Source organism: Callionymus lyra, chromosome 15, assembly GCF_982586985.1.
Source record: "Callionymus lyra chromosome 15, fCalLyr1.hap1.1, whole genome shotgun sequence".
NCBI classification, from domain to species: Eukaryota; Metazoa; Chordata; class Actinopteri; order Syngnathiformes; family Callionymidae; genus Callionymus; species Callionymus lyra.
This window is the reverse complement of record NC_141832.1, coordinates 12,953,366-12,980,950: the sequence shown is the minus strand read 5'-3', so window position 1 is coordinate 12,980,950 and position 27,585 is coordinate 12,953,366. Positions and strand designations below refer to the sequence as shown.

At 33.6% G+C, this 27,585-nt stretch overlaps 1 protein-coding gene across 1 annotated transcript in view; it reads right to left on the bottom strand.

The window, feature by feature from the left end:
- Positions 1-26,900, bottom strand: part of LOC148064973 (ras-related protein Rab-26-like) — a 34,806-nt gene extending 7,906 nt beyond the window's left edge. The window contains exons 1-5 of the mRNA XM_087808808.1: positions 26,681-26,900; positions 25,032-25,142; positions 8,183-8,224; positions 6,779-6,845; positions 6,196-6,248 (exon numbers count right to left, since the gene is read on the bottom strand). Coding sequence (XP_087664934.1) covers positions 6,196-6,248; positions 6,779-6,845; positions 8,183-8,224; positions 25,032-25,142; positions 26,681-26,851 — 444 coding nt within the window. The 5' untranslated portion in view covers positions 26,852-26,900. The remainder of the gene's footprint in view (positions 1-6,195; positions 6,249-6,778; positions 6,846-8,182; positions 8,225-25,031; positions 25,143-26,680) is intronic.
- Positions 26,901-27,585: the final 685 nt, after the last annotated feature.

The window sequence follows — 27,585 nt, the reverse complement described above, 5'->3', positions numbered from 1 at the left end:
TCTTCACGGTTTCAAATATAGTTTTATGTTTTTCACATAATTACCCGTACTTTTTCTTTATAACAATTTCAATTTTGTTTTCCTTCTCTTTTTTTTTCCAGAACTATTTATAATTTCAGATTTTAAAGTATGAAGACATTTTGTTAAACCTTTGATTGAATCACCCGATGAGTTTAAACGTTTTCTTTTTTAAATGTTGTTTAATTATATGATTAAAATAGTAAAGTGATTTTTTTTCACATAAAAGTTATCATTATTGTTCTAAAGATATATTTTTTTATTTAAAAATATCCTTATTTTGATTCCAGAATTATTTATAACTTCAACATTGTTTTTAAGTATTTTCTGTCACATACATCTGTTTTTATTAAGTGAATTGCATTTTTTTTCTTGAATGTTGTTTAATTATTTATAAAAAAATCTTATAATAAATTAAAATCATTTAAATAGGTACAGTAGGTATTCACTTATCTTTGAAAATATATTTATTTAACCTTTTATTTTCTTTCAAAATATCCTTCATTCAATTAAGGTTCTTTTATGATTAACAAAAAATGCAAAATCCTTGCATTCATCTAAAATGTTACATTTCAAAAAGTTCTTGTAAATCACTTGTTGATCGTATGTCATTTATTTATCCTATTAAAGTAGTTTAAAACTTAAAAAATAAACAGATTTGCCTCTTTTCTTGATAGTTTTTACTTGACTAAGGTTTACTTTCTCTGACTCTGTTCGCCAACGTTCGACCCAAATGTTAGAACGAGCGTTGACATCAGTTCTGATGAGTTCAACGACAGACGGAGACGCAGACAAAGGGAAGACGAAAGGATTCAATGTCGTGATGAGATGGAAAAAAGGCGGCAGGCGGCTGCACCGCGACACTGACGGGACAAGACGTCAACCTTTCGTGTGATCGTCTGATGCTTTTATGTGGAACGTCAATCTTGGATTGGATGGTTTTGAACGACCTAGTTTCTCTTTTTTTCTGAAGCACACATGTCACAAACTAACTTAACAACCACATCTTTAGAAAGTAGGGTATTTGAAACGATTTTCGCATCCAAAGCTCGCTCAAAGGTTCCACAAATCCTCTCGATTATTTCAAAATATAATCGCTTTGAAAGGGTTTTCGTCAAAGGTTGTTTCGTCCTCATAACTAAAGCAGCTCAACACAAAAATGATGACAAACAGTAAGAGTGTATTGTACGATATATAGTGATACTGTAGTAACAAGGATATATGTGTAGTATTGTCGAGTACTTGACTCTCAGAATTTACAGACCACATGACTCTTGATGAAGTTGTAACTGCTTTCATTTGTTCTGACACAAAAATATGTCCAAACATCAGCTTTAAAAGCTGCTGGAATCCACTGTATCCTCTCGTCCTCAGTCATTGTTTCTTTAGCTGCGGGAGGGACGTAACGAGTGCTGCCAACTAGTGGCTAAAAGTTAAATTACAACACTAAAATGTGGCGCGTCGTCAAATTGGATTAACTTTTTGTTAATCCCTGTTTAGTTTTCCTGCCACTTCCTGTTTTATTTTGATTCTATTTCCTGTCTGTCTGATTGCCCTTCACTGTCTACACCTGGTGTGATTAACACATTGTCATCACCTGTGTCTTGATCCTTTATTTAAGCGGCGTTTTCTCCTCGTCTGTCGCGAGTACGTTGTTGCTGTCTGGTCACACTTTTATGTGTTTTTAGTTTGATTTAGATTCAACATTCAGAGACATTCTACCAGCGCTACTGCCTCTGTTTTATTTCACTGAAATTTGCAAACTCACAACCATTTCTTCTATTGTATGTCTTCAGGATATAAAAGCAGCATTTTAAAGCAGCACTTGATAGTTTTTTAACCTTCATTAAATATTTATATTTGACTTTTGTGATGATACAAGGACTTGTAACTCGTTGAACGACTCCTCTACGATAGCCTGAGGTGCTTTCACTGCCGCTATAAAACCGCTAGAAACACAGCCACACAAAAACGACGACACTCGTTGCCAGACTTCTTTAAGGCAATGTGTCACTTCCACCTTTCCAGATCTTCGCTGAAAAGGCCACGTTCAACCTGCCGTTATGGCGGAAACTGCACCGAAGAAACCGAAAGTTTAGTTTTAAGGCGACAGAAAGGGGAAAGTACACCTTTTAAAGCAAGTATGAACGGAATACGGTACAAAAACGGTTAAACATCTTATTTTCGACATTGTCCTATAGTCTTATCCACAATTCAATTAATTTCCTCATCACTGTTTATTCACTGGAAGTCGGCAAACGGAAATGTAGTCCCTAAGTCTGGTTCTGCTCGAGGTTTCTGCCTTCTAAAAGGACTTTTTTTTTTTTTCTCGCGACTGCCACGATTTACTCATTGTTGAGTTGCTGGATCTGTTTCTCCAATATAGTCTTAAACTGTGAAGTGTCTTGAGATAACTTTGTCATGATAAGACACTTTATATAAAATTGAACTGTATTGAACCGGAGATGACGACTTTACGACGCTAGTCCTCATGGGAAATGTGGTCAGGACATGACACTACTGCGTCAGTCCACCGGGGGCGCCAAAAAACTCTGCGTCAACTCATGTGTTTCTTTAATTGGAAATAAACCAAATTCAAATTATAATAAAAATAAAATGGCAATATATTATCATGAGAAAAATGCTGTGTACCCCTAATAAATAGTACTTTATTGAAGAGTGAGTTCTTTTCTGGAAGTCCTGTTGTGTTATCAGTTTTATCTTGACCTTTAAAGTATATACTTTATTGAATATTGTTTTGATTGTTTAAGCGCTTTGTGACCCTGGTCTGGAAAAGCGCTATACAAATAAAAATTACTTACTTACTTACTTTGACTTTTAATTGAACTGTAGCAACACATCCTCAAGAAGTCATTTAAACATTTAGTGCTGCAGGTTTTTCTAAAATCTAGTGATTTTTATTTTTACATCTGGGAGATGCATGTTGTAAATATTCCAGCGTAATGAAACATCTTTTTTTTTGCTCCGCTTGTCAAAACCTGACGTCTGCCTTCGGTAAACTTGAGCTTTGATCAAGAGTCAAAAACACAACAGACGAGTTGAAAAAAGTTTGCGCTGACAGAAACAGGGACTTTTCCCCCCGAGAGCAGGTTCAACTTTTTTTTCAAAAGTGTTCGAGACGAACTCATGACATGTAGAAGTTGTTGAGCTCCAGGCGTTTTGTATCTTGTAGACCTTCAGTTTTAAACCGAACGAACGCATCCATGATTTTCCTCGTCCAACTTATGACGTTAAAAAACAAAAGAAAACTTTGATCGTTCTGACGGCTTTAGATGTTTGCTTTTGGTTTTCGTGTTCTGAAGTGAAACAAGTCTCTGGCTTTGATCTTCCTGCGTCGACTCTCAAATCTGTGACATTTGGCAGACAGGAAGTGTAACCGCGGAAAGTTAAACATCTGAACAATTGTGCTTAACAGACAGAAAAAGTGATTTTTCACATCAGTACCACTCGATTATTAGAAGCGTTCGCAGGGACACAAAAGAAAGTGAGAAAAACGGATTTCGAAGTAAGAAAGAACCAAGGCCAAAAACGAGTCTAAATTTTCTTCTTGTCAGTCTCTATCTATAAAACACTTTCTCATCTCGACTTATTTTGCCGCTCTTGAATTACTGCAGTGTTGCCAAAACTTGAAAAGTTTCAAGATGTGCAAGATATTTTCTTTGTTTTTAACCTTTTTACTTCGGTTTAGAGTATTGTAACAGTTTATTTTGGTGTCCAAAAAAGAAGCTGTGTCGCCTGCAGTTAATACAAAACACTGCAGCGAGAATTCTGACCCGCTCTCGTAGGAGAACTCGCATTAAAAGGCGCTTTACAAATGACTATTACTTTCTTACTTAATGTCCTTTTTTTTGTTTCCTTGGAATACTAAGAAACGACTTCCCCTTCAGTATTCCCTGAGTCAAGAGCTGTGTCTCAAATCGCATACTTGCGTATTAGTACTTAGTATTTTTAGTGCATAAGTAAGTAAGTAAGTAATATTTATTTATATAGCGCTTTTCTAGACCAGGGTCACAAAGCGCTTAAACAATCAAAACAATACTCAAAAAAGTATATACTTTAAAGATCAAGATAAAACTGATAACACAACAGGAGTTCCAGAAAATCAAGGAAAAGCCTGAACAAATAGAAACGTCTTAAGATGTTTCTTAAAGGAGTCAGTAGATCATCAAGCGCAAAGAGAGAAGAAGATCGTTCCAAAGCTTAGGAGCAACAGCCTGAAAAGATTTCTCTCCTCTGGTCCTGAGCCGTGTGCGTGGAACCATAAGTAGATTCTGATCCACAGACCTCAGAGCCCGAGCTGGGGTGTAAGGCTGGATCAGATCACTGATGTAAGGAGGAGCCTGACCATGAATTGATCTGAAAGTAAGAACCAGAATTTTAAAGTTGATCCTGAAAGAAACTGGAAGCCAGTGAAGAGTTTTAAGGATCGGAGAAATGTGAAGAGTTTTAAGGATCGGAGAAATGTGAGTTCTTCTACTAGAGCAGATTAGAATTCTTGCTGCGTTTGATTTGAGACATACTATCTGTCAAGAATTTGCGTTCTAGTTAGTACGTGCACTATCCTGATGCATACTAACCACCAGTGCACTAAGAAGTATGCGATAAGGGACACAGCTAAGGGACTGGGACCAGGAAGGCCTAAATGCTGTAGTGACTCATTTCTTCGACCAACTTCCTGTTTGAGGTCGTCAAGTTTAGAAGGTACCTTCATACACGGATCTCCAACCAGACATCCCAGAGTGCATTCTGCTACATGAATGAAGGGTAAAGGAAACTTGTCCGCGGATGATTGGTCCGGTCCCGAGGTAACGTGCAATCATTCCACCCCCGGCTGACACGGAAATCTGCCCGTCAACTCTAAACATGGGCTTTCAGAAGAAGAAGAGATCCATAATAAGAGGTTTACAAACTCGGTCGTGTTGGACGTCGAGTGCAAAGTGTCAAAGTGTAGAAGGAAATGAACGAGAGGCAGAAGAATGGAAAAAGTCGTGAACCTGGAAATGCGTTTTCACTGCCTCGTGAGTGGAATACACGTGTGGAAGTTCAGCTCGTCGATGAAGAATCTATAGTTTGTTGTTCTGACGTGTAGATCTGCTGATCCAACATTTGACTCACGAAAATTGGGCCTAAAGAAGAACACGTTTATTTTTGGGTCTGTGAACGTCTCGCTCTCTTAGACCATCTTCCATTAACGGGTTGACAGATCCTGACGGGGCGTAAAACCGGCAACAAGGATTCGACCTATAATCGCTCAAACGACTTTAATGACGAGGTCGACGAGGAGAAATCTGACAAAATTTCCGGGCAGACTTCGGCGGGTCATGACCGCTAATGCATCGGCTGCTACTGGGCAACAAAGATCTGATGCATAATATAAACGTTTAAAACTGATCAAAATTAAATGCTATAGATTCCAGAATGTCAAGGTTAAAGAACTCGTTCTACCTCATCATTAAAAATAAGTTTTTACATTTATTTTGATCAATTATCTTTCATTTTTTTTGCCGCTTTTTCCCTTATGGGGGGGTCGTACGGGGGCTGAAGTCTATCCTAGTCTCTGTGGGGGTGAAGCGGGAAACACCCTGAACAAGACGCCAGGAAATTCAAATGACATTATTTCATTTAACACAAGTTGTAATTCATTCCCTTCTGTGTTGGTTCTTATCTCTCGGAGAGTTACGATGGAGTATGAAGATGCTACCGAAAACAGTTTTTGCTTCACTGTGAAATTGGACATTATATGAGAAGGTTCTGTATTACAAACTCCTTGTACAAGTAAAATTATTGCCACAATATAAACATGAGCTAATGATGGCAGATTTAACTTTAAAGTAAGATGTCAGCCTTCTGGCTCAGCTCTACACTGACAAAACTTCAACATACACCTCCAACTTCTACTTTCGCTTCTTCTATTAACATGCGTTTTTGTTTGAATTTGACAAAAAGTTCTCTCGAGCCTCGTAAGAAAAAGGTCGACTGTCAAAACAATAGCTGGCGTCATTTCAAGGCCTTTGTTTCTGTAGATGCTCACCAGAGACTAAAAGGTTCAATGAGTCTTGAAAACGGCTGTAAAAAGTTTTCAACAGTGACACGACGGCTGCAACGATAAGTGCTGAGTTGAAAGTTTTAACGCCTGTAGGTAAAACTTTGACTCACCCTGACGTTCTCGAACGAAGATCTGTTGGTGACGTCGAACAGCAGCAGCAGAGCTGAAAGAAGGTAGAAACAGAATTATTGCATCCTGGGAAATGAATTTGGAGCACACGGTTGGTTCAGACTGAGGTCACCACGGTAAATAAACAAATATAAATAGAAATTTAAATGTGTTTTTCTTCTCTCCAACTCCCAAAGAGACGAATAAACTTTTCAGAGGCTTCAAAAATAGCATTTTTGGTAGAGAACACGAGTAACTAATCTGAATAAATTCAATTTATTTATGAAAATGAATTAAAACTCTGTACAGAAAGCAACATTTTGTGGGTTTATTCTTATTGATTAAACTATATCTGACAAGTTTGACCTCCAGATGTGTTCCTGTGACCCTATTTTGTTGAATTATCACTTAAATAATTAAAATATTGACAGAAAAATTGCCAAAGTTTTTTTCTAATTATAATTCACTCACAAAAACAGAGTAAAATAGAAGCTGTTGCTTTCATGCGTTTAGCCCACTGGATATTGACTTAAATGTATGTATTTTTAAAAAACAAAAAAGTAGAAAAACAGTGTCTCGTCTCACCGTGAGCATCTCGATAGTAAGCGTGAGTGACGCTTCGGAAGCGCTCCTGTCCGGCCGTGTCCCAAATCTGCCGAAAAAAGGAAGACGAAAGGTGATCAATGAGGCGGGAAAACAGCTTCGATCTTATAATTACTTCTTCCCTCAGCATCTGTCTGAGCGTGTCGGCCTATAGTGCTGGGAGTACATTTGATTTAATCTGTAATTAGAAATTGAGTGATGCATAAAAAGTTGTTGAACAAATCCAGACAGGACACTCTAGGAGTGTTTAATTCGTTTTTAAAAATATGATTAACTTTTAACTGCTCTCATAAATGCTAACTTGAAAAATAGTGATTTGGTCTTTTTATGACTGTAAGTCAAGCAGTATGTATGTGTAATCACTCACACGTGGCTGCAGTGATTGCGACGACTATTTACTATACTGCATCCATTTCTTGCCAGGGTATGACAACTACTAATACGTCTGAAGTTTCCTTAGTCATGTTTTCTAGACACTATTTTGCCAAATCCTTGAATCATATTGTATTCGTTTTTGAATCACCATCACTTTGTTTATCACCTGCAATCAGTGGCTCTATAGCTCATTTTTCACTCTTTCTTTTTTTATTTTTTAGTGTTTACAAAAGTACCAAAATTAGTGTTTGATTTTAACATTTATTTTTGTGCACCTTTGTTTATATTTTTATGTAAATATTATACCATGAACTTTTATCCGAAAAATGTATTTTGTTTCTCTAGTTTACACTTTAAACCTTACACATTAATTACAATGACTTACTTGAAAAATACTGATATTATTGGCTGTGATTGGTTAGTTAATATACTAGTATAAAGATAATCTGATTTTTTCATGGGGCAAAACATCTTTAAAACCTGTGAAATATACAAGATCCACCCTGTTTAAAAAATGTAAAAAAGTGGTCCTGTATTTATTTATTTTTTTGTATTTAATTGAAAAAAACAACCCAAATTTTAAGCTAAAACTGTAATATGGACAAAACCAACGCTTATTTAAAGATTTGTATTGAAAGCCGCCTCAAAACAAGATGTTGTAAAGCAAGAATCAACTTAACAATTTTGATTATGATATCATTTTAATACATATGTGTTAAAAAGTTGAAATAAAAATAACAAGTTATGTAGTTCAACTACCTGTTTAAATCCCTTAAATACAATTGGCTGTGAGTGGTCAAGAAATATACTAGTATCAAGATTATAAAAGCCAAGAAAATACACGAGTAAATAGTTAAGAATCGCAAGTTAAATCAATACAAATTTAGAAATAATTGCTTATTTAAAATGGCTAAAATCATTGAAAATGATGCCGATAAAAAAATAATGGTTGTCAAAATACATATTTCCAAGTTCTCACTTGTTATAACAAACATGTTTTGAGTCTCTTACCTGAAGCTTCACCTTGAGGCCGTCCATGGTCATGACTTTATTCTGCAAAAATCAAGTGACAACTTAGTACTTAATACACGGAAACATCTCCGGGGAAAGGAGGTGTTTTATGTTCCACTCGTCAGAGACACTCTGTTCCTTTTCCCCTCCGTGTTCCTCTATTAATATTTCAAGTCTTGACCTCCCACGAGCTGCTGCTGCCGCTTCTTCTTCCTCCGGAGGATGATGAACCCCCTCTGCTCCTCGATAACCTCTGGCTCAGCTTTCAGCTTCCGTTCGCTTCAACGTCCAGTCGTGTGGATTTGAAGGGACCAAATATCTGTCAATTTCATTATTCATATTATGAGATTGTAGCAAAAAAATAGTAGCCAATACTATTTGTTGACTTGAATGATACACTGAAATAATTCTCGGTATTCATGAACAAGGCCCAATATTTTATCCCGAGATGATGTTTCCAGACTTGTGTGTCTCAAATCGCATACTACTCTTAGTATGCTAGAAGTTAGTATGCATCAGGATAGTGTACATACTAACTAGTACGCAAATTCTCCACAGATAGTATGTCTCAAATCAAACACTGCTGCTACACACTAACCGGAAATCAAATGACAGCTTCTTCCTCTACTTCTATTTAACGATGTTGCAACCAGCTGTTTGAACGCTATCGCCACCTGCTGGCTGCACGTTTTGCAAGTTTGGAAAAAGAAATAAAGAAAAAATATGAGAATCGAAATATTAGCGAGATATTTAAGCTGGTATCAGCAGCGAAGACGTGTCATCCTTCTACTGCTGCTGAAAATACACCTGTAAGTATATGAATATATATATATATATATATATATGACGTAACTTCAGTTTAAAACGTCGTTAAGGCTGGTTAGTGTCCATCGAACCATGCTCAGTTTTGTGGACGTTTTAGTACACCAATCTAGTGTGCATGGCGCACTAAATTTCGCATACTAAGAATTGAGACGCACTTGCGCACTAAAAATACTAACTTTGAGTACGCTAGTATGCGATTTGAGACACAGCATTAGTAAATATGTGAACTGGATTATATAATACACGCTTCGACTGACAATTCAGGCTTGATAAATAGATAAATAATACCAGACGCAAAAACAAAGTAAACTATTGCTAAGCTAAGCTAACTCATAGAAAAGTACTTAACTAGAGTGTGTTCTCAACCATAGGTATTTACATGTTAATGCTTGCTTGTGTTTTAAAGCATTGGTTTAAGTTGGGAATGGGCTAACGCTAGTAATTCATTCCAGTTGCGAACTTTGTTCTTTTCTCTCAAAAAATCAGTTAGTTAAGATGGAGTATAAAGATGCCACCGAATCAGAGTGAAAATCTGACATTCTATGTGAAGGTTCTGTATTAAACTCTCCTTGTACAAGTAAGTAAGTGAGCAAGTAATTCTTATTTGTATAGCGCTTTTCTAGACCAGGGTCACAAAGCGCTTAAACAATCAAAACAATATTTAATAAAGTATATACTTTAAAGGTCAAGATAAAACTGATAACACAACAGGAGTTCCAGAAAATCAAGGAAAAGCCTGAACAAATAGAAACGTCTTAAGATGTTTCTTAAAGGAGTCAGTAGATCATCAAACACACAGGAAGATCGTTCCAAAGCTTAGGAGCAACAGTCTGGAAGGATTTCTCTCCTCTGGTTCTGAACCGTGTTCAGGAACCATCAGTAGATTCTGATCCACAGACCTCAGAGCCCGAGCTGGGGTGTAAGGCTGGATATATATATATATATATATATATTTTATTTGGATGTCATTTTTCTTTAGAGCAAATATCGAAACAAACCTAAAACATTCAAAATTCACCCCATTTTAAAACGTATTCAATTCCAAAGCAATTTAAATTTTACTTTCATTAAAACATCGTTATATTTAATTGAAGTTTAAATTACAGTCGAAAATAACCAATTAATTTTAAGCTAAAAGACGGGCAAAAATAACGCTTTTACTTAGGACGAAATAATACTTTTAATAACAATAATAATTAATTTTATATGTATTGCAACTTACATTTGGTCAAAAAAACAAAGTGCTGCAATTTTAAAACAGAATAAACACATTCAAAACAAGATAAATACATTAAAAACAAGACATGAAAAATATTAAAATACTAAAAGTTAGGCATCAATAAAAAGGGATTTTTAAAAAAAAACCAAAACCCATATAAATAAGATAATAGTGAAAAGATTATTCTGATAAATGAAGTTCAACTACCAGTTTAAATCCCTCAAACAGATTTGAACACATTTGTTTTCCTTGCGTAAAGTAACCTTGTGTATATCAGTCAGTAAATGTGAACTCTACTGCAGAGAGTAACGAGGAGGATAAAGAATTGTTTTTGGTTCCATTCGACAAACCCCCTCGAACGAAAACGCGACTCCATTAGAAAGGGCTTCATTTGGCAGCGACGCCGGATGAAGGAACGTCCACCTGTGTCTCCCAGAGCAGCTCGGGTGCGACTTCGGAATAATAAAACGGGATCATGAATTACAAATGAACGAGCAGCTCTCAGAAGGTGCTGCAAAGTGTGATCCTATCAAATATTAATGGCAGCGGCGCGAGGCCGAGAACCCGAGTGAGATCGCTACAAAAAGGTTGTGAATGAGACATTAGTCTTTACGACTTCACCGTTCTTCTTCACAAACGCGTGTGTGAAGTCGACACCTCGAGTCGAGATTCTCTTGCGACGTCGGTTTTTTAAGATGTCGTTTTTGAAGAGTTCGGCGACTTCTGTAGAGATTGAAGGTCGATCGCCGGAGACTCGGAGCGTAGCTTCGTCCTAAAGACTTCTTTTTGTTATACCAGGGTGATGTAAACTTTTATGGATGTGTCACATTTAAGTCATATTTATTTTGGTATAAGCCAATACAAAACTTTTCTTTACTTATACATTAGTTTATTTATTTTAGATTAGTGTTGAAACTCTCTTCCCCCGTTTCTGTACTTGTCTTTCTTTATTCATAATTTCTTTATTACTTATCATGCTTATTTTATAATCATTTTTATTAATAATTCACTATTCATATGCCATTGGTTATGTATCTTATTTATTGTGATTTATTTATTTATAATTTATTTATTACTTATCATGCTCATTGTATTATCCTTTTTATTAATAATTAAATATTTTATTCATATGCCATTTGTTATGTGTCTTATTTATTGTGATTTATTTATTTATAATTTATTTATTACTTATCATGCTCATTTTATTATCCTTTTTATTAATAATTCACCTGGTCTCGAAAAGCGCTATATAAATAAATATTACTTACTTACTTACTTACTTACTATTCATATGCCATTGGTTATGTATCTTATTTATTGTGATTTATTTATTTATAATTTATTTATTACTTATCATGCTTATTGTATTATCCTTTTTATTAATAATTAAATATTTTATTCATATGCCATTGTATCTTTCTATATATTTATATTATGTTTATTGTATTTTGTTTATTTATTAATCTCCTTTATTTCATTTTTTATCATGTTTCATAACACCCCAACAAATTCCACTGTGTATATTATATTGTTGATATTATTATAATATGTTATAATTGGTTTTTGTATACTGTGAAAATAATGAAGTAATATCTTATCTAATCTTAATATCACAAAGGTTAGCAACAAAATAAATTCAGTAAATAACAATTTTTTTCAGGAAAAAGGAGATTCTGCTTCTCCTTTCTGTAATTAAAAATATATAAAATGTTTTTAGTGTATAAACTCCCTGTACTTGAGTACTAATGTGTATTGTTTATTTAGTTATCATTACTTTATTTATTGTCCTGCTTATTTAGTTATTTTTGTTATTGTATTGTAATTATGTATTATTGTGTTATCTTATTATTTAGTTTTTATTGTTTTGTGTAAGACTGTGACAACCTTTTGTTTTTCCAATGTAGAAATAATAAAGTAGTATTTTATCTAATCTTAAAATCACAAATGTCCGCCACAAAAAACATACTCCCCTGTGTACTTATGGTAATAGTTGTTTATTTATAATTCCTTTCTTTTATTGTCCTGTTTATTTTATTTTAATGTCTGTATCATTAGTGTTACTGTTTTTATTATCCTTTTTTTTTTTTAAATCGTTTTTTGTCATTATTATGATTTGAACTACTGCGACAAACCTAAATTTCCCAAATGTGCAAAAATTAGAGGCAAATCTTTTCTTATCGTATCTTTAAAATGGCAAAGGTGACGACAAAATCAGTTTGTAGTTAAATATCCAATTGGACCAGACCTGGACCCACTACCATTAGTCACAGAAAGATAATATTAAAAAGAACTTGTATAAATAGATGGTTTATTGGCTAATAAAGGGTTATTCAAGTTTTCTTTGGGACGTAAGATTCTCATTGGCAAACTAGTGAAACACTATGTGAATGCTCCTCCCATGATGCAACACTAATAGACTCAGGGACTCATTCATCCCTCGTGCTATTAGACTTTATAATTCTTAGTATGACTCTACGTTAATCTTTCTATCATTTTCTTTGTGTTATTCCCTTTGATCCTTGTTCTTTATTGTTGCTCTTTGTCATTCCTTGCGCTAAGATATTTTGTTTCCACTTTGTTCTTGTTCTTCTTTTTCATAAAACCTGCTGTCTGTCAGATTGTCAGTCTGTAATAAAATAAATTCTTTCCTTGATAGTTATGCCGACATTTAAATAGGATCTTTGTGCAAAAAGACTCTTTATTGTTAATTTTGAGGACGTATAAAAGCCATTATGGAGTCTATATAATTCATATTTTTCTGAAATTAACGTGGCGTTATAGTCTGTAAGGTAACGTCAAAAAAGGGTTTTAAAAACCTGAACATTGTGAAACTCTGGACGGAGCCAACCTGGGCAGGAACCTTTATCGACTCGTCCGCTCTAGTGACCCATTAAAGCTGAAGAGTGATTGAAAAAGGCTTTAAAGACGAGAGAAAGTCTTGCGTAAGATAAAGTCTATTGAGTCGACGAGTGGTTCTGTCCCAGAAAATAGACTCGTCTCCAATAATGGCCGAAACGCTCTAATGAAATCTAACAAAAAAGAGCTTTAATTGAGTTTTGATTCAACTTCCAACTCTGAGTTTCTTTCAAGCTCTGGTTAAATATTAATTCAGCTCCTCCGGGATTGCCATGACATTCAGGCAGCAGGTTGTCGAGCTGCTCTTTATCACCCTTCCTCGGTCGAAGACCATAAACACACAGAATATACACTTTAACCATAAACTAGCAACTTAATACAGATATTTAGCTGATTTAATTTGAAATAGTTTATGTTTTTTCTCAGTAGTTATGTGTATTGGCAAAAATCTGGCGATACGATATGTATCATGATAGAGGGGCAATAACGCAATATATTTTGCGTTACTGCAGTTACAAGGATACATGTGTAGTATTGTCGAGTACTTGACTCTGGTGTTGTAGAATTTACAGACCACATGACTCTTTCATTTGTTTTGAAACCAAAAGATGTCCAAACATCGGCTTTAAAAGCTGCTGGAGTCGACTGTATCCTCTGGTCCTCAGTCATCACTGGAGGACGTAATGACTGCTGCCATCATCGAAAGATTAATTCCAACACAAAATTAACAAATGGTGTAAATAATGTTAATTAAAAAAATATAACAATTATATTTAAAAGACATTATTTAAAAAAAAAAAAAACTGAATTATTTTGAATAATCCATACAGTGCTATCAGTATCCAATACTGTATCGTGGAAAATAATATCGCGATTTATCGCCATATCGATATTTTCTAAAACGCCTATTTCTCAGTGGTATTCTGTAGCTGCTAGCTTGACGGTTGTGGCTAATCTTGTGTTGCCTTTAAGAGAAGCTAATGTCATGTAGCGAGATTAACCATCATCTCGAAACAATATGGAAATGTGAAAGTATTTATATTTTCAAAACAATGCTACAGACAATTAAAAAAACTAAATAAAATCCGTTGGAAACCAAACCAACTTGTGCCAATGCTATCTGTTGCTATAGCACAACGCATGCTAACAAGTAGTCTTTGAAAAAACACCACAAGAAGCACCGTTTGTTTTAACACGGCAGGTAACATTTTAATATGCCATGAAATAAAAACAAAATAAAGTATAAAAAATAAAAAATAACCTAACCTGGCAACACAGCTTTCATTATACTTCAAATAAATTGCAATACACGCGTTGATTTGAACTATTTTGAAAACTTTGTCGTGTACATTTAGTATTTTTCTAAATAGTATTAGTTATGTCTAAACCTGGCGTTAGTTAGTTAAAGAATTTTGACACAAGTACTAACGGACGCCATGATTTCTTATGTTACAAATAATAATATATTAAAATATAGTTCAAAGTTGTAAATACAATCTAGTCATTTTTGGGGGAAATTTGATTTAAAAAAAAAAAAAACTGCTTTTTTTGCTACTTTTGTTTATTTTTCTAGTGTTTGCTTAGTTATATTTTCAAAATGTCAACACTGGCAACAAAGACATTTAAGATACAGTACATACACATTTTATTGAAACAAAGTTCACATGTTAAAATATATATATGTTATGTTATGTCAATAAAGTTTTTTACCTTATATATATGTTTAAGGTATAATAACATTTCAATCTGAATATTTAAAAACAAAAGAATAATAAGGGAGTGTAATTAACATTGATGGCATCAAATAAATAAATAAATAAAAACTAATACTATATGAACAAAAAGCCACTTTGTCTTTGCTTTGATTTTTCTAAAATGAAAGAATTCTCTGCGACAACAATCCCTGGAGGAGTCGAGCTCCTGGAATTTAAAGACTTGTGTTGATGACGCTGAAGGCAGATGAACAACGAGCGGCGTCTCAACCCATCCGTGCCCTTTACCTCAGACGATCTCTGTCGGAATATAAATGAAGTGATATCAGCAGCCAAAGCGTTGGTGATGATCAGATGCTCAAATGTCGGCGTGAATACAGAGAAGATGCTTCTCAGACGTGAGCTCAGCGTCGCTAATGTGATCGTCCGGTTCATCACTGTAACCACCTGTGTTTGAGGGTAACATCTTCCCTTTTTCCTTTATTTTTTTCTAAACTTACATTTTTGTGTTATTTTTGGATACCTAATATTATGCCCAAACTTGTTAAGGGACAATTTTCTATATTCATGAGCCCACAAAGAGCTACATGTACATAAATACAATTTAATTCTAGTTTAAATTCACCTTCAAAACCATTAAAAAAAAATGTAATACAAAAAAAATGGAAAAATACTTAAAAGTAAACAATTGACATTTATGAATAAAATATTTTATCGTTTAATTGTAACTGTAAATGATGTGTTCCCTTTAAAAAGAACAATATCATGAATGCTGAGAAAGACAAGTTTCGAACTCATCCATCAACCTAACAATAATAATAATTAAAAAAAAAACAACAGGCTGCAGAAACATAGCTTAAGGTAAAAAATCTGTAATGAATTTTTTTTTTAATACTAGCAAGAAAAATGTGTAACGTTATGGATAGAGATAACTTAAAAATTGACTAAAACGAAAAAAAATGTAACTCAATAAAACCAATTATTCTTAGTAATGTTGAAGATACTTGAGCCACTCACTCACAAACATGCACTGCTATAGCCTTCATCTTGCTTTTGTAACTAGCTATAATAAATTATACTTTCTTCTCACTATAATGATTATGATTAAAAAAAAGTATGTTTTAATAAGTGTTTATAACTCCCTAAGTCAACTTCTGTACTTCAGTGTTGTGTACATTAAAAATAAAAATCATTTTACTTAAGTTTAGTTTTTTATATATTTTCCATTTTTTTTTTATTCATTATTATTATTGTATTGTTTATTATATTTGTTATTATTGCTCTATTATCAGAGTATCTTTTCGTTATTAAATGTGTTATTATTTTTAACATGTGTACTGTATGACTCAATTTTATCTAATCTATTTATTCTATCTAATCCATCTATTTATTCTATCTAATCTATCCATCTAATCTATCTAATCTATTTAATCTATCTAATATATCCATTGAATCTATTTAATCTATCTAATCTATCCATTGAATCTATCTAATCTATTTAATCTATCTAATATATCCATTGAATCTATCTAATCTATCCATTTAATCTATCTAATCTATCTATTTATTGTATTCTATCCATTTAATCTATCTAATATATATATTTAATCTATCTAATATATCTAATCTATCTATTTATTCTATCTAATCTATTTTATCTATCTAATCTATCTATTTAATCTATCTAATCTATTTATTCTATCTAATCTATCTATTTATTCTATCTAATCTATCTATCTAATCTATCTGGAAACCTGAGTCACCCAGATTAACTTGTGTTCTTTACACAACACTTTATACGCACTTTTTTTGCGACTCTTTCTGGTTGCAAACATTTCAAATTTGGTAAATGTCAAGTGATGTGTCATGATTTTCCCTCCGACTCTCGTTCCTGACTAACATCCCGTGATTCAGCCTCTTTACGTTTCAAACTAAAAACATGATTTTCTTTTTTAAAAACCAACTCAACACAAGCCTCAACTGAGGGTCTGATGGTTCAATCATGTCGACATCTGTGAACATGTGTGTGTGTGTGTGTGTGTGTGTGTGTGTTCTGGTGTGTGACACCTCAGCAGCTGTCTCATTCTCTGCCAAAAAAAAAAAATCTGTCTCCCTTCCAAGAAAAAAAAAAAACTTGATGCCAATTTCCAGCAACATCTTCAGCTGCTGAAGAGTCTGGATCAGGAAATACTGGGTAAAGAAGGAGCTTCTCCTCCGACTCATCAGTCGCTTTCAAAATCTGTTGAGCGTCATTACCGTCGTGTTTGTGTGTTTCCACGTGGGTTCTTTGTCGGGTGTGGGTTCGCGGTTGATTATCACACTGAAGGTGTGAGTCGTGAATTTTCACAAGATAGATTTCCCCCCTTTTCACTCTGACGCCGAAACAGTTTCAATGACGGCGGCAGGAAGTACGACATGTGACAGATACACACTATAATTACCATGAAAAGAGATGTAATTACTTGAATCTTTGGCTTTTCAAATACAATTTTTTTTTCTTCTTAAAAACAAGATCCAAAAACAAACTAGAAAATAACTTGTATGGCTAATGAAAAAGGGTTATTCAAGTTTTCTTTGCGACGTAAGATTCTCATTGGCAAACTAGTGAACTAGCTCCTCCCATGATGCAACACTAATAGACTCAGGGACTCATTCATCCCTCGTGCTATTAGACGTTATAATTCTTAGTATGACTCTTCTATGTTAATCTTTCTATCCTTTTCTTTGTGAAAGAAAAAAAAAAAGAAAAGAAAACTTTTGTCGACTAACTCTTTTAAATGTTTTTTTTTTACATATAATTTTCTTTTTATTACATTTGTGTACATCATACAATATTAAAAAAAACTGTAATAACTGTTTACAAAAACTCTAATAGTAATTCTAAGAAAATACAGATAATAATCTTATGTTGTACATACAGTGTAAAAAGGATGATTAAAAAATGAAAAGGCATAAATGTACGTCACAGTTACAATAGATTAAGTTCAACTCGGGCTTTAATGATTAAAACATTTCTTGTTTTTATTCTTAATTTTTTCCTTATTAGTGGAAATAATACTGACCTTCAATGGTTTTATTATTTTTCTAACCTGTAATTTCTTGGAAAATGTAACGGAAAATGTATTTTTCAATTGTTTAAATATAAATATTAAACACTATTTGTAAAAAGAAAAAGACTATTTAAAAGAAATATTAGATAAAATGTTATTAAAATAAAACCCAAACTAACTAACTCAACATTTCAATATTTAATTTTTTTTTACATTTTAATTATTTAATTCAATTATTCATTAAAATATTCAAGGCTTAAAAAATCCAGGAACAATTCAACATTTCAATAATAATACTCCTTCCATTAGGGATCGTAAAAACTGTGACGAACAGGGACTATTATAGTAACGTTCTTGTATTTTTCGAAATGTAAAAGATTCTTAAAAAGATTAAAAATCTATTGGTTAATGCCAAAATAAATTGTCATTGACAGTGTTGACATTTTATTATCTTTTTTTGGTTTAAACAACTTCAGGTTAATCACTAAATTCATCTTTCTTTTCAAATAAATGAGTTTTAGCATGAAATCCCGGCGGTAGCAAGCCGGTGCTAGCTAGCATTAGCTAACAAACCACCAAGCTAGCTCAAACGGCCCATTTTTTTTTATCATCAAACCTCACAGACGAAGCTTAAAACCGATTTTTATCGTTTCTGTTGTACTTGACCTCAATCTTCAATCAATTTGTAGAAAAAAAACACGGGGTAAATGTCGGTCTTATCTGGAAATGAAGGAAGTATGTGTTCACGTAACCAGTTCCCCTGCGACCTCACGTTTAACTGCCTGACGACGGTCGACGCTCGGACCATTTCCTGCGATCGATTCCTCTGAGCAAACAGAAAAACTCTGGCGACATCTGGTGAAACCGAGATCTGCATGAGATGTTTACTCGTACTATTAAGTTGCATTGACGTAACTACATATTCATGCTTGTAATCCAGAAGGTACGCACTACAAATGCATAGTTACTTGTATGCACATTTGAAGTACGGGTATGTGGTACTTATGCACTGATGATCTGACTTCATGGATCTGCTGTTCAACGAAGGATGAACCCACGGAATGTTCCGGGCGAATCGATCCCAGTATATCGGACTTGACTGACGCGTCATTAAAGGACGTCGGAGAAAAGTCAATATTAACAACTGCAGTAAAACCACTTTTTCCTTCGGGATCCATAAAACATGCTGTTGAGATTTACTCTCTTAAATGAAGGGAGTAAGATTTTAGTCAAGCGAAAATAATGTCCTTAATTTTAAATGACAAATTTAAAAGTTGCTGCCCAATTCTTTACCGGTAAGATAGGGGGCGCCCTGGACCAGTCGAGCACTTATTTCTATGGAAGATTTTAAGATGATTTTTAAGTGACTGAACTTTTTTTAATTATTAAAAAAAATAAAGGAACATTACGTAACATTTTGCGACAATTTTTAATTCCTCTTGTACATTTTGAGCAGAAAATGTATCTGGAATTAATTTGGTTGGTCGAGGACGGCGATTACATTTATTTCCATCATGGCTGAAGTACCTTTTGAAGGAACATTCCACTTTTGAAGGTTGAACTGGAGACACTTTAGTTTTCAGGAAAGTTCAATAGAACAGTCTTTGACAAAGTGCGGCTCGTGGACCACATTTGTCCCTTTGGACATATTTATGTGGCCCTTACTTACTTACTTATAGGGGTCACAGATTAAGAAGAAACTATTTTTATTTTGTACGTATTTATAGTATTTATTACTAGTCTCTAAATATAGGTTTTTTGTTTTGTGACCCTTTTTACTTTTGTCATTTTTGTGAGCATTTCTTCGCTCCCTAAAAAGTAGTAATATTTGGATACATTTTGTAACAGATTTAGAATAAATAAAAGTTTTATAAAATATAATTAAATAATCCTCTTAGCATTTTAGTTTGTATGACTTGATTTTATACTTTTCCCTCCTTTCTTTTTTTTCTTGACGGCCCCTTACAACAGCCACTCTATATATTGATCTTCCTTTCCTCAGAATCAAGTCCAAAAGTGTCGTCTCACAACTGAGAATCTCATCCGAGGTAAGAGCGAGAGTCAGTGAGGTTGTTTGTTAAGTGCAAAACTCTCCCGTGGTGTTTAAAAAAAGAAAAAAAAACAAAGAGGTCGGCGGTCGTGCCGATGAATTTGCCACTGATTGAATATGGAGGATCTAACCGGCCGAGCATGAACGCAACACGTGTGAAGCAGCCGCCGAGAGGAAATCCAGTTACGTCCGCATCTCTTGACACGACAACCTCCTTCGGATAAGAAGTAAACAAGTGAAATGAATGGCCTTATGTCCTTATGTCTTGAATATCTTTTTACATTTGACAAGAACCTGTGTTGACTTAAGAACTGATGCAGTAACCATTTGGTTTTTATAAGATTACAATTAAATATTTTCATTCATTATTTATAAAACAGGGTTTTTTTTTTCAAGTTTTTATCTTTTGTTCACTTTATATAATCTATATAATTCATCTTTTGGTTTTACATAGATTTATTAGTGAACTTTTATAGTTTCCTCTTTACTTTGAGTGCTTGACATTGTATTTATAGAATTAAAAAAGAAAAAAAAAAGTCTTGTTTATTCTCATTTTCACAACTATTTAAATGTTTTTTTATTTTAATTTATATATATTTATATGTGTATTTTTTCCCTTTTCTTTATATTAAATTTCTTAAATTAATTATTTTACTTAACTTAGATTTAATTGATGTTTTTCTTTTTTAATTTATTTAGTTTAACTACTTCTCTATGTGATCGTCTTTGCTTGTTGTCAAAAAATAAATATAAATAATATTGATTTAATTGAGAACCTTTCTGAAAGTGCTTTACATAATATCAATAAAACAAACCTAAAAAAACAAGATGGCTACCATGAGGTATTAAAAAAACACTTTAAAACGTATAAAAATATCAAAATTAAAATGGAATTCCCCAAAAAATGGGCAACAAAATAGTTCATGCATTGTTGGTGTATATCAGGGGTGTCAAACTGGTCCAGAAAAGGGCCGAGACGGTGCAGGTTTTTGTTCCAACCAGTCAAGCACACATGAGCTAACGAATCAGGCGTCGGCTTAAACAAGCAACACCTGACTGTTAAATAATTGATTACTGTCTTCAGACGCCTGATTGGTTCAACTATAATGTGCTTGACTGGTTGGATCCAAAACCTGCACCGGCTCGGCCCTTCTCTGGAACAGTTTGACACCTGTGGTGTATATGGACTCACAAATCTTTTGAAGGATTTGATGGATAGAGCTTAAGCGCTTCCTTCTTTGCGATACTGTGTGTGCTGTGCGAGCGAGTTCCTGAACGCTACCGCCACCTTCAGCCCCATCGATGTTATGACATTTCAACTCTAAAAACCTGTAACAACAACACATGAAACAAGTTTTTAAATCCATCGTTATTTCCAACAAGCTACAAGTTCATCTTAAAAGTATCCTCACGTCCTCAGCAGAATCCCTTGGTGATCATTTGGTTTAAGAACATGTTTCTAATACTCGATTGGACGCGAGAACATTAGTATGCCGCTGAGCTGGACGTCCTTCGCATCTGTCCGGATCATCCATGGACTGGGCCCGCCTCCATGAGGAACATCTGTGCACCTTCTGACTCACAACCATCCTCTCGGGGATAATGTGAAGCAGGTGCTGCAGAGAAATTATGTTCATTTTGTTTACAGATCGAGCGAGAGCAGAGGCGGAGCAGGGGTCGGAGGTCAAGGATGGTCGTGAATTTTAAATCGACGTCGGCTTCAAATCACTTTTAGCTGATAAACATGTTCGGCAGCACTGACGTTAGCTTGAAGCGAAGATTAGCTTCTAATGCATATTTTCCATGAATACTTAATTATGTTACAACATTTTATAGAAGTAGTACTGTATCATATGAATGCCTTTAGTTTACTATTAGCTTTCTGCTAAGATTGGCTTCTAATGCATGTTTTTTTTATAAAAACGCAATTATTTTACAACATTTTATTGAAGTACTGTCTCATGCTAATGCTGTTAGTTTACCTTTAGCTAAATACTAAGATTAGCTTCTAATACATATTTTCTATAAATACTTAATTATGTTGCAACATTATATAGAAGTAGTACTGTATCATATTAATGCCTTTAGTTTACTATTAGCTTTCTTCTAACATTAGCTTGTAATGCATATTTTCTATCAATACTTAATTATGTTACAACATTTTATTGAAGTACTGTCTCATGCTAATGCTGTTAGTTAACCATTAGCTAAATACTAAGATTAGCTTCTAATACATATTTTCTATAAATACTTAATTATGTTGCAACATTTTATAGAAGTACTACTGTATCATATTAATGCCTTTAGTTTACTATTAGCTTTCTGCTAACATTAGCTTCTATTGCATATTTTCTATAAATACTTAATTATGTTACAACATTTTATTGAAGTACTGTATCATGTTAATGCTGTTTGTTTACTATTAGCTTGATGCTAAGATTAGCTTCTAATGCATATTTTCTATAAATACTTAATTATGTTAAAAAAATCTTATAGAAGTAGTAGTGTATCATGTTAATGCTGTTAGTTTACTATTCGGATTATGGGAAGATTAGCATTTAATGCATATTTTCCATGATACATTATGTAAAATAATTTTATAAAAGTAGCAGTGTATCATGTAACGCTGTAAGCTTAGTGTAATGCTAGGATTAGCATCTAATTCTAGTTTTCTATCATAAATTAGTTATGTTACAACATTTCAAAGAAGTAAGGTAAGGTAAGGTAAAAATTTATCATGTTGAAGCTTTTAGTTAATTATAAGCTTAATGCTAAGATTAGCATCTAATGTATATTTTCCATTATAAATTAATTATCTAACAGCCTGTTTTAGAATAAGTAGTGTATCATATTGATGCAGATAGCTAACTGTTAGCTTAATGCTAAGATTAGCATTAACCGCATACTTTCTACAATTAATTAATTATATGTAGTGTATCATATTGATGCAGATAGCTAATGTTTAGCTTGATGCTAAGATAAGCATTGAGTGCATATTTTTTTTTATCATAACTCAATTATGTTCCAACATTTTATAGTATTATGTTGATGTTGTTAGCTCACTATTAGCTTAATGCTAAGATTAGCATCTAATGCATATTTTATCAAATAAACACAATACTATAAAGAATTGTTATGAAAGTAAAATTTTGGAATTTCATTATTATGCGACGCATTTATAATTTTTTTTACTATAAATATAACAATATAAACTTCTCCAGACAAAATAATTTGGAGTAAATATCGAAGCAGCTTTGACAGTAAATGTGTGGCATAAAAGAAAACAAAAGCTATTGTAAATAAACTCAGTCTGGATTGTTGACATCTTCACAAAATAGTTTGGTATCTTTCTTTTAAATAAAGCAAAATGTATTTATTTTTCCTTAATTTCAAACTTAACAATAAAGGTTTATCTGGCTGTCGATGAACATACTACTAAAGTACTCGGACACAGTGAGCAAAACAACACAGAACCACGTCTGACCTCTGCACCCCCCCGCTCACCTGCCCATCTGTTACAACCTGCATCGCCATGGCAACTGACGACCTCGGCTCACTGATTCACAATCGTGTTGTCGTGTTGTTTCGCGAGGGTCTGGTGACGCCAGCGCGACGTTCTATATTTCTATATATGTTTCTCATTGTTGACCTCAGATCTTTCATAAGACTTAATGTATTTCCTTCTAACGAGGAGCAAGTGATGTTTATTCTTAAAAAAAACAAAAAAAACACCTTGAAGTCCATGAAAGATGGAAAAACTGTAAACAAACAACAACAAGAACCAAAAGACAGCTTCTTCGTCTTTGAAGTGTAAACAGGATCTAATCCCTGTACGCTGCAAATTGGCCTCGGTTCGCACCGAAACACTTTCTAAAAATAAAAAGCAACATCTTCGCTCGATCTCTCACAACAACAACAAAAAAAAAAACGCACAACACTCTTATGTTGTCAATTTATGTCGAGTTGATGAGAACCTTTAACAGTTTATTTGCAAATCATGCAACAACCCATTGACATAAAACAGATAAAGAGTTGCTTACATAAATATAATGGTGCTGAAAAGCTACGTTTTAAGGTTATTCATTTTTTTTTACCTTTCATTGTAAATATGATTGAAAACAAAACAAAACAAAAAAAAGCGCTAAAGCTGTATCTAAATTGCTTTTTTCACTGTTCTCTTAATATTAGCCACTTAATCAGTAATACACAACAGAAACTTAGCAAAAATGCTATAAATATTTTATTTATGTCTGCCGTAAATGAACAACAATATTAACCAGATCATTTAAATTATTTTGTCTACAATTCTGATACAAATTTAATGGCTATTTCACTATTTAACTTAAACATAAAGCAGTATGTTCCTCTACTTCTATTAATTCTATACACTACTATATAAGTATAAAGAAATTAGTAAAGTTCACTCAAAAATTGTTGTGAAAATCAATATAAACTTAAATATTAATTATATATATAATATATATGTATATATAGAAAGGCGCTTCACAAATTACCTTTAATCACTTACTTACTATATATATATATATATATATATATATATATATATATATATATAATCGTTTACATAATATCAAAGATCGATGTACAAAGTGGACAAAACTTTACTATTACTATACATTTCAATATTTTATATTCAAAGCCAAATATAAATATTTAACAACAATGGTTATAATGATCGTAATATAATTTTGATTTCATTCGTATTTTTTCATTTTTATATTAAGTAATGCCACCACAACACTGGCAAACAAAGTTTTCCGATTCTGATTATAAGTTAGCTCAGCAACCAGTTAGCTAACATTCTCAAACCCGTGTTGCTGAATTTTTTTTTTTGTACAACAATCTGCCTATTTGTTCACGCATAACTGATATTTAGAGACCAAAAATTTTGGAACTATCTATAAAAATGAACGTAAGCCAAAAATACCACCGCTTTGTTAGCTACATTAGCATTTCATTGAACCTTAGTCAAGTTTGGGTGAATAAATATCTGTTTTACAATCTTTTAAAAATGTAAACTTGTCAATAATGGATGTTTAATGGAGGTGCAGAAACGGAGAAAATTTCAAAGCGACTTGACTGAACAAAACCCCCCCCCACCGAAAATTCAACTCACTCTGAAGTCAATGCCCACGGTGGAGATGAAACTTCCCGCCAAAAACGCCCCGTCCTTGAACCGGACCAACAGACACGTCTTCCCAACTCCAGAGTCTCCGACCAGCATCACCTGAAACCCAACATTGAGTTGAAAAGAACATTATAGACTAAAACCTTTTCTTCGGACTCATCATCATCATCGTGCTTCGCTTTTTTTTTTCGCTGAGCTTGCAGAATTGCGTAACGGTCTTCTTCGCCGTGATTGATGTTTTGAAAACTTCAGGTTCGGCTCGGAGACGAGGATCATGGGAGTTAACGGTTCCTCGCGGGGACACGGATGAGAGGAGCGAGGAGATGAAAGAGTGTGAAGAAGGAGGATGGTTTATTAAACAGATGCTCAAGAGCATCACAAGGTAAATTACTCGCTAAAGGAATTCTTGTCAGGAACTTAATACACTGACGACATCTTTAGACTCTCGTAAAAATAATCAATCGTCTTGGATTATGAGTGATAAATGTATGATTTTATTATAGTATATTTATTGGGATAATTATGTAGGATATCGTGTTATATTATTTTTTTGTAGGATATGTATGTATTAAAATTGTATTATTACAATTATATGTCAATAATGTTATTAATGTACTATTATTAATTGATATAGATGTTTATATATAATGTATTTACATAGCAAGCAATATTTGGAAACACTTTTCTACAAACTGAAAAATATATATTTTTTAACTTCTTCCTAATCCTTTTTCAAACTGTGTTTGGTCTTTTGTTTTGTTTTTTTGCTTTATTTGTACAAATGGTTACACATGTTAAACATGTTCGTAATACAATGTTTTAATCGTCTATTATTATTTAACTTGAATTGAAGATATTTTATAAGGGAGGGCAAGAGGGTCTACTTTTTTTTCGCTTACAAAGATGTAGGCTACACAACTAGAAAATCATTGGGGAGTGCAGACCTCTGCCAAGCAGTTCACCTCCGACCAATGATGTATAACCAAAAATAATGTCCTAAAGTAATTTCTTTCGCATGTATCTGTACCAAAAAAAATGAATTTGTTGTCAGATAAAAATGGGGAAAAACATGTGCCAGAACTCGCTCGCAGAACCCAGTAGACGCTAAGCAACGATAGTCATTTGAAACTTAATGTAAGTAAGTAAGTAAGTAATTTTTATTTGTATATCTTTTCCAGACCAGGGTCACAAAGCGCTTAAACAATCAAAACAATATTCAATAAACAATTTAGTAATTATTAATATGTTCTTATAATTTAATTAAAATGTGATGCTAACTGCTAATGTCATCGAGCTAACCAACGGGAAGATGCTAGCAACCAAACATAATCTCCTTGGGGGAGGTACTACAGCACTGGTGTCAAACTCCATCCGGGGCCAAATCAGTGTATGTCAGGGGCCAAACTAATATAAATTTTCCTTTAAGATATTATGTTTTGATTATTGGATGCTAAATCTAACGTGTATTACAGTGTAACGACTTTAAAAATATGTATTTTTCTTTGATATAAATGTAGAAAAACATCAGTATTATCATCTAAACTGAAGGCGACATTGTTTACATCATCACGTGGTGTTTGCACGTCAATCAAAGACAATAATGAAAAGAAAAATAATGGGACCCGGATCCCCCTCACCTTGAAGGCGATGTCATAGAACTCGCTGCTGTGGCTGTTGGCGGGTCTGCTCGGGTGGACCACCCCGTTCATGGGGACGATCCCCGGGCTGCTCCACGGTGCTTTCCCGCTGCTCCCTTTCCCAGCCGGACTGGAGGTGGTTTTGCCTTTTCCTGTCTTCTTACGAGACATGTCTAGAGGGGCTCCTGGTGCGTTCAAGGGACTGTGGAAAAAAGTTGCGGCTGAGGAGACGTTCACGCGCTCATCCTTCTGAGAAGAAGTGAAAGATCCAACAAGAGGTTCTGAGCTCAGGGTTTCAGGTGAGAGACTCGTGTGGAGAACACGCCACCTAGAGGCCAAACACCTGCATCTCAGAACATACGTTTGATTTACGCGTCAAACATTTTTAACTAGACATTTATTCTTATGTAAAGCGTATTTTAACGCATTATTATTTGTTAAATAAAATAGTTTTCACTAACTAAAAATTGCATAAGACAATTAAATATCATTGATTCTGAATTAAATATTGTTTCTGCCGTATTTAGTCGTTAAAACGACCATGATTTTAATTTTTTTAAAGTTATTATCGACAATTATGTCAGCATATTTAACTTATTTGATCTCATCGAGTGTTTTCATTTTAAGCAAAAATCAATTTATCATAAATCTACAGTTTTTTTCTGTATAAATTAAAAAAAAAAAAAATCATTTATTTATTGTTCTATAAATTACAGTATTTAATAAATAAATCAAATTAAACGTTATATATTATGTCAATATACTATATTAACGTTTCCAAAAGTAGTATTTTTTCTGCGGTATCTATACCACAATGTTATTAAAGTTATTATTATAAATCTATTCTCAACTTATTGATCTTATCATGTTTTTATTCATTTTATTTTAAGCGGAATCAATTGATT